General features: G+C 43.6%; 1 protein-coding gene across 1 annotated transcript in view; it reads left to right on the forward strand.

Moving 5' to 3' along the window:
- Positions 1 to 12588, forward strand: part of LOC306795593 (transmembrane protein 178B) — a gene marked incomplete at both ends in the record, with an annotated part of 105190 nt that overhangs the window by 33857 nt on the left and 58745 nt on the right. The window contains one exon of the mRNA XM_079294147.1: positions 7217 to 7330. Coding sequence (XP_079150273.1) covers positions 7217 to 7330 — 114 coding nt within the window. The remainder of the gene's footprint in view (positions 1 to 7216; positions 7331 to 12588) is intronic.

Here is a 12588-nt window from a genome sequence, read left to right on the forward strand (position 1 = left end):
AAGATGCAGCAGCCCGAGAAAGACTTTGTACTGAGTTTTGTGGACTGTTGGCCGAACTCCGTTGCAGAGCAGGAGGACCGAGGGTCTGGCCAGACCTTCGCTCCTAACAACTCCAAAAGAACTCTTTTCATCGCACCATTGGACATCCAGCTCCAACCGAGCCGTCTCGGCAACTAAAACTAATGAGTATAATCGAAGAAGAAATTTAAAGTAACGAATCAAGTGTAGTAACATTTTATGTGAGCTGTAGCTTTAACCCTTGCAAACTAACCAAATATAACCTGCAATAAATATCTAATCTGCATTTAAAGTAAAATTCTCAAGTGCATTCATTTGCTCAAGTAGTAAAAAGTTCCTCGTGGCAGTAAAAAGTTAAAGCCATTGTATGTCTAACAACTGAGTTCTGAAAGGTTATCCTAGAGACCGAATCCACTTAACAACCCCTTACGGTTTTAGCAAGAAGTAATCCTAGCCGTTAAAACCTAACCTGGCATTTACCAAGAGCACGGATCCATAAGAGGGAAGCTGCCATAACCGACGCGACTGGTAGGAGCGCCCGGGGTCAGGGTGGCCCCTCGACCGAGTGCACTCAGACCGGAGGAAGCAGGGTAGACGTCGGGAGTAACGGCAGTTAGAAGAGCCAGGCGAGTTCCCTCGCAAGAACACCAGCTCGACAATCTTTTAATAGAGAGCTGAGTCAGTAATTAGCCCCGTATCGGGCCAGAAGTACCCAGGATCTAACAATGTGTAAGTGTTGATTTTAAAGCGAATGTGATGTGAGAGAGAGAGTGAGAGAGAGAGTGACAGCAAGACCTGCAGCACTGTAACAAAAAAAAACGTCTAAAACTTTCCACGAACTGTCTGTTTGAGTTCATAGAGGAAGATTTTAGAGAAGATATTAAGTATCAAACACAACCTTTCATTATTAAAGACTACTTTATTACTCTGTCATATTTTTTTAACGAAGCAACCAATCTACTTTCTGTTTACACCGACAACCACCCGCATGCCCAGTGTACTTGAAGAGTCACGTGTTATTCGTTTTCAGGCATTTTAGTCTGGACGGAGATCAATTTGAAAACGATGCTGAAACGCCGTGTGGCCGGAGATCATTGTATAACAATATACAACAGCATAACAATAACAGTCTATAATACTGGGGCCTTCTGCATAATTGATGAAAGTATTTTGTTTTCTTAAAACTTTTGAAATTGTGTGAAAAGATTTGAGTGTTCTTCCATTCTAGTACTACTGCTTTTACATGAGTACAGGGTCTCTACCATGATCCTACCATACCTCTATTATTTACAAGCTCCCATCTGTTGATATAGTTTTCTGTATTCTGTACTTTTAAGAAACAAATACAATTTTAAGCTTTTTAAGTGTAAATTACATTAAAATTAGGTGTATTATTATTTGTTGTAATATAAGTATTTGAAGTTGTAACTGCGCCAGCTTATGCACCATGGTTTTATCAAATAGTCTCTCTGTTTGAGCGATGGGGTGCAGACTGCATATCTGATAAAGAGATAGTCATCAATGTGTAATTACCATTGATAGCAATTGTGGTCTCCTGGGTTTGCTTTTTTATGCCAGTGTGTGTGTGTGTGTGTGTGTGTGTGTGTGTGTGTGTGGGTGTAAGCATGACTGCAGAACAGAGCAGAGGCAGGGGGTGTTATCCTGATTGTCTTTTTTTGTGCAGTTCAATTCTCCCAGGACTCTAATGCAGTTTTCAGTGAGTCTTGCCAGAGATAATTAGAGCAGACATGCAGTAATGGTGCCAAAAGAGGAAGCTGCTCTTTCTCCAATATCCAGGTTATTACAGTTCTGGTATGCACATACAGTATTATAGTGAGTGCAAATATCACAAAATACCACCAAAAAGTCATATCATAAAATGTATTTACACTTGTCTTTGACAAAGTGCAATAGAAATATGCTTAACCAATTATGATGTACATGTACTAACTGTGTTTCCATTCACGTATTTATTTGTTGATCTTTAAGTATTGCATTAGTATGGATGGATATAATAAAGTTTGATAAAACTTCCTAAATCGTTCAGAAACGTTTTTTACGCTTGTGGTGTTTTTTGCCTTAGTCGAAAAAGAGTTAATGTGCTAAAGGTGATCTGGAAACGCCGTTGCGAACGTTGGAGTTGCATTACTGATTGTACTGATGTTTCTGCTCTCGGCATCTTCCCGGATATTCCAATAAAGAGCAAATCCTGGTCTTTGTCTACGGACAGCATGAAATGTGGCCAACAAGTGAGACTTGGCCAATTGAAACAAGCTCCTGAAGACCTATCTCCATACATACAAAGTCAATGCAAAGACGCGAGTAGAATCCCGCCAGGGAGTGAGAATGAGGCGAATGACACGACACGAATAATGCATCTCGGTGAAATTTAGAGATTCCAAATAATTTATGAACCCAGACACGACTGCGTTTAGTTTTCCACAACTTGTACAACGCAGCTGGTTATTTCAGCCATGAAACCTGCCACCTTCCATGTCCAGTTATCGAGAGCACCCCCCCTCCCTTTACTGCCGCAACATCACTCTGGTATTATAGAGCAATGATTCTCAACTGGTGGGTAGCGACCCAAAAGTGTGTCGCGGACCCGTTTTCAGTGGGCCTTTGCCTGAAAAAATTAAATCCTGTGCTTTTATTTTGAAGGGGATTTTTAATGCAGCGGAGAGCTGTCTATTCACACTCCTTAACAATATTTGGCAGAATGCCAATGCTAACATCAGCAGAGGATAAACTGAAAACAATACCTCTATGGCGCTATAAGTAGATGAATTGAAGACATGTCGGATGACATCAAACAACAGACCACAGCTCAAATTTAGGCTTACACTACAAATGGACGAATCTACAGACATAACAAACAAAGCCGTTTTACTGGTTTACGTGAAACATGTGTGGGACGGGGACTGACAGGAACAAGTTCTCTGCACAAGAGCGCTCCTACACTATGACTAGAGGTCATCTTCAGCTCAGGTTCAAACTGCTCCATCTTTACATTAAATACATTTGAGAAGTTGAACATTTGGATCGCGGCTTGTCATTAAGGGCTGATGGTGCGTCCCGCAGCCAGACCAGCTGAGAACCAGTCTTATAGGGGCAATCCGGTCAAATGAAAGCAGCAACATCTCTAAATGTTTGACCAAACAACCAATGCTGCCTTTTTAACACATTCTTTCTGGCTTTTAGAAAACATTTCACGACTTTCTTCCCCACTGTTGTGATTCAGTATTTCTACAGCTCAGCGTGTCGCCATTAATTCAGATTTCTTTGTGACTCAGGTCTACATTGCCAGTCATCCATTTATTCTGGAAATCCCAAACATCACGAGGCCAGGGGACTCAGAGACAAGTATAATTAAAGCTGCGAGCAGCGATGACCGGGCCCTCGCAATATGCACGTCGGGGTGCCGGCGGGACTCCGGCCTGCGTGGCCGAGAATGTCCGCGACCGTCCGACGGCGCGAGGACTCTGGTTGATGCTGCCATTCAGTTCTGTGACCGTCAGACACTGCATGCAGGTTCAGAGCATGGCCCCAATATACTTTTATTTAAGTCCATATGTGATACATGTTCCTACCAAATTTCATACATCTAGGTGACACGTACTGCGAGGGCTGCTTGGTTGAAATTTTGTAGGGGGCGCTATTGAGCCGATTTGCCACTCTGAACCAATGAAATCATATTCTACAACTATATTTTGGGCTTTAAATGTGTATGCCAAGTTTGCTTATGTTTTGAGCATTTTTAGCCCCTCAAAACACCTTAATATTTCATGGTGAAGAATGCATCGCCACGGCAACAGCTTTTCACGAAACAACAAGCTTTGAGTATGTTTTCATCACAAAGGTCGTTAGACTGTACCGACCAAATTTGAAGTTGATCTGATTAATTCCCTAGGAGGAGTTTGTTAAAGTGCAGCACCTGGAAATGACAAAAATGACACTAGAAATTCATAAGAAATGCAAAATGGCTGACTTCCGGTTGGGTTTAGAGCATGGCGCTAAGAGACTTTTATTTACGTCCATATGTGATACATGTTCCTACCACATTTCATACATCTAGGTCAAACATACTGCGAGGGCTGCTTCATCGAAATTTTGTAGGGGGCGCTATTAAGCCGATGTGCCATTCTGAACAAATAAAATCATATTCTATAACTACATTTCGGCCTTGTAATCTACTTGCCAAGTTTGCTTATGTTTCGAGCATTTTTAGCCTCTCAAAATGACCTTCGTTGTTAACGGCGAAGACTGCATCGCCACGGCAACGGCGTTCGACGAAACATCAAAAGCTTCATGATCTGGCATTATGAACTTCTTGTATTTGTGTGGAACAAATTTGATATTGATTTGATTTACCTACTAAGAGAAACAAGCCAAAGTATAAAGACTTTAACTTCCTGTTACCAGTAGGTGGCGCTTTGACTATGATTCAAAATTGGCCTGCGGATGTCTTCAGGCCTGGAGTCTAATCAAACACGTGAAATCTGGTAAAGATCTGATGATGTGGAGTCGAGATACATCAGTTTATTCGTTCATGGCGAAGGATCGAAATTCGCCGAGCCGCCACGTCACCGCCCTTCAGTAACTTCTTACAATCTTCACAATGAAGCATTATCAAGGTCTTAAGGCTTGGTTGACAACATTTGAGAGGGATCTGATTAATCTGCGAGGAGCAGGATGTCAAAGTACACAGCGTACAACTTCCGGTTGCCACTAGGTGGCGCTATCACTATGATTCTAAATTATCATATAGATGTGTTCCGGGTCAGGATGTTATGACATATGAGAGATTTGGAGCAGATTCGACAATGTACGGCCGAGTTACAACAACTTCCTGTTTCGTGGCGAATGGTGTTTTTTTGACGCCACGCCACGGCCACATAGTTCGATAACTTTGATCTTTGAGTAACTTTTCACTGCCAAGGTCTCAAGAGCAGACGAGCCGAATCTGAAGTCAATCGGGTCAAATCTCTGGGAGGAGTTCGTTAAAGTATGACGCCTTGAAACGGTCAAAAAACGTCATAAAAGTAAAAATGGCCGACTTCCTGTTTGGTTTAGGGAAAACTTCCAAGAGGATTTTTTGTGTGCGTCTCATCACGTTCCACATACCTACCAAATTTCATACAGCTGGGTGAAACCTGATGTTGGGGCTACTCAATAGGGGGCGCTAGCGAGCCAATATTTCATACGCTGGACACCCCAATCAGACTGCAATTTTCGCAAATTCTGGCTTGCGTGCCAAATTTCACAAAATTCCCAATATCCCAAGCACCTCCTTTTTGCCATGAAAGTGGAAAAATAAGAATAAGAATAATAAACATTAGAAATACAATAGGTCCTCCGCTCCGACTACGTCGGTGCTCGGGCCCTAATAAACATTAGAAATACAATAGGTCCTCCGCTCCGACTACGTCGGTGCTCGGGCCCTAATTATACAGTGAATGACTCCCTTGACTGATTAGTTAATAGCTTTTGAAGAACATTGTGACAGTCATTGTGTCAGTCAGAGTAGGGAATAGAAATGTATGTTGAAGGTCTTGACACAATAGGGTCTCATTCAACAGCATATTTAGATTGTTTTAGGAAAGAAGAGTGATTGAGTGAGTATTTAATTAATAACTGCAGACTGTCAAGAAGAGTTGAGCTCACAGAGAAAGCCGCCTTGGATACATGCATACACGTTCAGGGGAAAGACAGGATATAAAAGCACGAAGCATATACTCAGAAATCAATAGTTAAAGTACAATCGAAAGATAAGGTTTATGATCATTATATAACGAATGTTTAATGCATAGAGTGATTTAACAAATGTAAAAACTGATTATAATAATGTTCTGTGTACCGGAGCTGAGATGTGGAAAAAGTGTTTGTCATGGTGTGTCAGCAGACCAAGTGAGTCAGGAACAGATGTTTTTGGGTGTGGGTCGGAAAAACAGACACGCGGCAGCAAAGTCTGTTGCAAGAGATGACTCTCACAGGCCAGAAGTCCGGTACTTTCCAGAAACAAACGCACACACAAGAGGGTGGGGGAAAGGATCATGAGTTCAGAATAGGAGGGAGGGGAACAGATAGCCCAAATCAAGGATAAAAGTAGACGCTTGCAAGCCCCAAAACGGGATTTCTGCACGAGCCGTCCAGATGCTCTGAGAAGAAGATACGGACGATCGCCATTGAAGTATTCGAGGACTTCGTCTCAGTTCACAGAAAGAAGACCGCTGTTCGTGGACAAAGATTAAAAGACGGAGATTTTCCTCTCCCCACTGCTCGACTTTAACAACTGAACAACGGAGGAACGCGGCAGTCCTAGAAAGACTTTGTACTGAGCCTTGAGGACTGTTGAACGGACTCCGCTGCGAGAGCAGGAGGACCGAGGGTCCGGCCGGGCCTTCGCTCCTAACAACTCCAAAATAACTTTTTCACCGAACCATTGAAGATCCAGCTCCAACCGAGCCGTCTCGGCATCTAAAACTAATGAGTATAATCTGAGAATAAAATTAAAGTAACGAATCAAGTGTAGTAACATTTTATGTGAGCTGTAGCTTAACCCTTGCTAACTAACTAAATATAACCTGCAATAAATATCTAATCTGCATTTAAAGTAAATTTCTCAAGTGCATTTATTTGCTCAAGTAGTAAAAGTACCTCATGGCAGTAAAAAGTTAAATCCATTGTATGTCTAACAACTGAGTTCTGTAAGGTTATCCTAGAGACCGAATCCACTAAACAATCCCTTACGGTTTTAGAAGTAATCCTAGCCGTTAAAACCTAACCTGGCATTTACCAAGAGCACGGATCCAGAAGAGGGAAGCTGCCATAACCGACGCGACTGGTAGGAGCGCCCGGGGCGAGGCTGGCCCCTCAGCCGAGTGCACTCAGACCGGAGGAAGCAGGGTAGACGTTGGGAGTAACGGCAGTTAGCAGAGCCAGGCGAGTTCCCTCGCAAGAACACCAGCTCGACAATCTTTTAATAGAGAGCTGAGTCAGTAAGTAGCCCGTATCGGGCCAGAAGTGCCCCAGGATCTAACAAGACATAGCCTCTCCAACTAAATAATGTGGAATAATGTTATCTTACCATTTCACTCATTCCTGCTGTGTGTCAGAGTGGATCATATGGAATGACCCATGAGTCTGTTATTTCTTTATTGACAGGTTTTAAAAAAATCTTTACTTTTTTTCTCTGCAGGTTCCATTGCAAGATGCTCCTACATCAAGTATCACTACTCCTCGGCCACGATACCCAAAAACCTCTCCTTCAACATCACCAAGACAATAAGGCAGGATGAGTGGCACTCCCTCCGTAAGTCTGCTCCACATTCTTCTCTTTCTTCTGTGGCAGCATAACATTTTTTTGTTTGTAGAAATGCTTTATTAAGCTGGCTACTTTTCATTTCACTCTCTGAAAAGTGCTCATACAGACATTTTTTGTAACTTAACAAAGCAAGATAAATAGAAACGCATTAGCCAGAGAGTTATTCAAGGCTCTGTCTGTCTTTATGTTTTGATGACTTTCCTCTATTGAGCTTACAATGTCGGCTGTTAATGTGTCAAGTGTGAACTGAACATCTGCTTATGGTTTCACTTGGGGAAGTGTAACAGCGGTCTCCTAGGTGAAAGTCCTGTCTGTTTGACCCATTCACCACCCCACTTGCTCTTTACACTCGTTATACCATGTCACTTTCAATAATGCCCACTCCATATGTGTATGGTGGGGGGGCAAAACTCCATGCAAAAAAGTCCACATTCAACATATCCCTGGTTTGCTGAAACGAACACTGCAAACATTGTTTCCTGTCAACTGAGCTGTTCATTTTCACTGTTCTCTTGGTGTTGATTAAAACTAGCAGAATTCTCTTGAGCAGGTTGTGTGCTGCTGTAGGACAGGGAATGTGGTATTGGCAGGAATCAAACAACAATTTCCAGTATGAATCATTTACTTTAACCACTAGGCGACTCTGCTAGCATTATGTCGAACTGCGTTTGTCCATTCATCCGCCCACTACTTTGTTCTGGAGAAAATACATTTAAACGACTTCTGACCAGTTAGGTGTGAAATGTACTGTGTTATGGTTCACAGAGAATAATTCTATGACATTCCATGCTGGGGATGTTCATGGTTCCCAGAATGTTATCCGTCCTGACTCCATAAATCCAGGTGTTCTTGGTGACACCCTCACCTTTAATTCAGAGCCTCTTGAGGTTACCACTTCCTGTCATAATCTATACCTGGAATCCACTGAAGGGTCAGGCACTTGAGTTTATCCGAACTGACATTGGGCGAAAGGCAGGATGCACCCTGGACCCCAGTTGGTTGCTATGCTGCTTAAGATCACAACTTGTACTCAAGAGCCCTCCCTCGGGTGTCAAATGGGAAATGGGTCTGTTTGTTGGACAGTGATTTTAATTATAAAGAAAATGTTCAAAACAAAACTTGCAGAGCAGTCAAAAAATTTTGTTCAGACCAAACCGGCCACAGAGCTGCAGAACAAGGGGGGACAGACAGGGGCGAAGCAGGGAAGCCCAGACTCATGGCCTGGGGACAAGGCAGACAGGCAGAAGCGCTCCGGGGAACAGGCAGGATGACGATGACCAGACTGCCGGAGTTGCTCTGGGAACTGGAGCTCCGGAGACGTGTCTCTGGGGGTCAGGGCTCCGGAGACTGGGATTCTGGATCGGTGGCAGCTGGGAAAAGAGAAAATTGGAGCCCGGCGGTAACAGGAAACGGGGAAAGCTGGGGCCCGGCGATGACAGGAACCGGAGATCGCTGCGAAGAACCAGCCACAGCTCCTCTTTAAATAATCCATCTACCGGTTCCATTTTGAGGTCGGTTCGTTCTGTCAGGGTTGAAGCAGAAATTGTAGCAGGGGATGGACCCAAACACAGAGAGACGGGGGAACAGAGGGATGTTTGAATGCATTTCTAATTATCAAGAAAATGTTTAAAACAAAACTTGTAGAGCAGAGGAGTCTAAAAATGTGGAACCAAAAAAATACAAGGAAAACCAGAACGGGTAAAACTCATGAACAGAATATGGTAATTTAGACAAAAAACACGACACAGGAACCGGAGGTTGCTGCAGCTCGGCGGCAGCTGTGAACCGAGACGTTGGTTCCGCCACCGACCCAGGAACTGGCGGTACTTCAGCTATTTAACTTAGACTATGAGGCCCTCCAAAAGCCAGGCAGGTTCCCAGGAATGGGTTAGGGGCTGGGGCAGGCTATTAGATTCAATCAGGGGTGGGGCAGACAATCAATCAGGAAAACATACAAAGGCAGGAATTGAAGTGAACACAAGGCACAACAGGCTGGGAAATTCAAAACAAAACAGGAAACCAATTAAACAAAACCATGACAAGGCAGTGAGATTTCAGGTTGGGTACAGTAGAGATTTTCTGGTCAAAGCTTAAACCTAAATTATTTGTTCTGACAAAATGTTCCATATATGTTTTTCTTATGGCCGCACTTGTTGTTCTCCGACTCGTTATATGTATATTTTATTTACCCTCAAGTGAAACAGCCTGTGCACATATCCCTGTTAAATGACTAGTGTTGAGACATGCTTCCTGCAGTCAAAAGCAGATCTGTTTTCTTGTCTCTTAGTCTACATTTGGTAAATCAGCAAATTGCAGATATCTGTTTGACAGTTTATGGCATTACATGTAGCATATTTAGCTCTCGACCAGCGGTTCACAAACGTTTTAGGCCACGCACCCCCTTCTACATCCCGACCGGGTTCACGCACCCCCAATCCCCCTCCCCCCCCCCCACACCTTAAAAAAAAAAAGCAACAGAGCCTATAGCTGCATGAAAATCAGACCAATGAGAGAACAGTTTGCTCGCACGTGGCGTTTGTTTACAAGATAAAAAACACAAAAAAGCCAAAAAAACTCTTCCTGCACCGTGCCTTCGAAAAGATAACAGATGTACACCAGAAGATTGTAGCATCTGCCCGTAGCATTCATACTCACATCTGTAGACTCGTCTACTTGCAGAGAGTAAAACTCAATCTTCTTCACGCGACCGACAAATGTAGCCAAGATGTCTTCGGACAAAGCATCGATGCGGCGACACACTGTTGTTGGACACCGGGATCACGTGTCTCTCTCCAACCATCGCTTTGGCAGCTGGCAAGCACACGACTTCAGCGATTGTGTGCGGTAGCCCCTTTCTTGCTATTCTGTGACCAGATATGAAGCCCGTAGTGTTTTGTAGACCCAACACATGAATGAGACTGCAGTTGTTTTGGGCTGTTTTGTAACTCCTCCAATTTCGATACAATAAATGTAAGGGGCTTTTGACTTGCACTGGCATGCTTGGTGTTCAGGTGGCGATGTAAATACGAGGGCTTCAGACAGCTGTTAGCCAGAACCTCACTGCACTGTCTCCTAAAAATTACGTTCCCCCAAAACTAAAATGCATTCTCAATTACGTTTGACCAAAAACGTATTTTCTCCCTGATTGCGTTTGTGTTTGACTTATTACATTGACTTTTTACAAATACGTTTCTCATCAACATTTTAACCTTTTTTTCCCTTTCCACCACCGGCTCTCCTTCTCCCTATTACGCGGTCAGAATACTACCACAACACGCCGCCTGTCTCCAGCAGAAACGCGCTCATCCAGGCCGAGCAACGAGGAACATTACGCGGCTACAATACCTCCACAAAGGCCCTTCCTAGTGGAAGTTATGGTTAGGGTTAGATGGATACAAATAAATAAAATATACCTCCATAACACCCCGCCACTCTCGGCTCATACCTCCCCAGCAACGAGGCACATCACCCGGCCACAATACCTCCAGAATATCCCCCGGGTGAAATCCGGGACTTGGTTTCATGGTTCCGAGTGGCGGGCGCTAACCCGTTGACGCCGGACGCGAGGTCTCCAGCCGCCCCCGCCGCGAGGCACCCGATCGTCAGGTCTGTCAGCCCTCGGAACAGGCCGCGGGGCAACAACTCGTGGGTGGCGGGGTAGAGGCGAGGCAGATCACAGAAAAATAATAAAGACGAGAGTACAGCAAAGATATGTTGATGAGAAACGTATTTGTAATACGTCAAACACAAACGTAATCAGGGAGAAAATACGTTCATGGTCAAACGTAATTGAGAATGCATTTTAGTTTTGGGGGAATGTAATTTTTAGGAGACATCATGCAAAAGTAAAAACTCGCTGCCTAATATGTATGATTCCGAAATATCGATTTTAGGTCCTGGGTCCGGCTGCAACTGCGTCTGGGTCCGGATCCGGACCGCGGTCCACCAGTTAGAGACCCCTGCCCTAGAGGCACCCTGGGCATCCTTTGGGAATCCCTGCTCTAGACCAATGTACAGTTTCCGCCAGGAGATCATCAACCTCAAACAATTCCTTTTAGTTCCAGCCAAGGACAGAAGAGATCCCATTCAATGTTCAAAATAAGAGAAATGCTACTGTAAATGCTCTGAAGATGCTTGGTACAGTTACTACCATTTTCTGCTTTGGGTTTGGCTCATATGCAGGAACAGGAAGGATGTTTTCCATCTTCACTATATCAGCAAGCTCAGGAAAACACACAACTTGTATTTATGGCAGGAAGGTCACCCCTCCCCAGTCAGAGATGTTTAATGTTGTTATTACCGGGCCTATCCACACGCCATCTCAGTGATCCACTATTCTAACCGATGGCCTGTCACTCTGATGTAGGAATAAAGCAAAATAGCAAAACCCTGTCCACTGATTGGGCATCTGCACTCACTACCTTACAACAAGAATTGCCAGATAAATCTCAGCACGAATGACCTTACATGATGAAAATAAATGGCATGAAGGCCTTGAACTAGGTAGTCTGGAGAGTCAGTTTGTAAGGAGTCATGGGTTTGACTAGAGATAGACTGATCATGGGTCGGATCTAGCAAACAGTCAGACTTAAGACTAAATATTGATACGGCAATATAACGTTTTACCTCCTTTTGCGATACGTTATCAATATTATTTTGTTGCTCTCGATAAAGATGAACTCAAACCCTTAAGTGGTGTAACTGACAAGGCCTGCCATTTGTTTAATGACAGCGACGGCACACACAGTGCATTTATTCAACATTACTCAGGGTACAATAATGTGATCTTCCGACTTTAAGCGGGCGATAGGAGGAGCTCTGTGTGTCTTAAACAGAAGACATAATATCTGTTGAAACTACTCTTACACTATTTTTTCTTATCTAAATCTGGTAAATCACTGTATTACTTCAATCAGTTTGACAGTTTATGGCATTGCTTTCAGAATATTCATCTCTGGACAAAAATGACAGTTAATTTCATCATAGATTAAGCTTCCATTATCACCGGGGTTAGACCTTGAGGCTATTTGCACACAGTTAGCCATTTTAACAAATCTTTATGCAGCCAGTCCCTAAAAGTGAAAGACCAAAAACTGCTTTTTACGTACAAGTAACCCCACTTCAGCTCAGCCCTTCAAAGCTGTTTAGTCAGCAGGCAGAGTTTAATAGTTTGCTGTTCATATTCAGAGATGTCCTGGACCAGATCCACCCACACTGCCTCGGGCCTTGTATGGATTAGGTAAGAA

Source organism: Melanostigma gelatinosum (genome assembly GCF_949748355.1).
Source record: "Melanostigma gelatinosum genome assembly, chromosome: 22".
NCBI lineage: Eukaryota > Metazoa > Chordata > Actinopteri > Perciformes > Zoarcidae > Melanostigma > Melanostigma gelatinosum.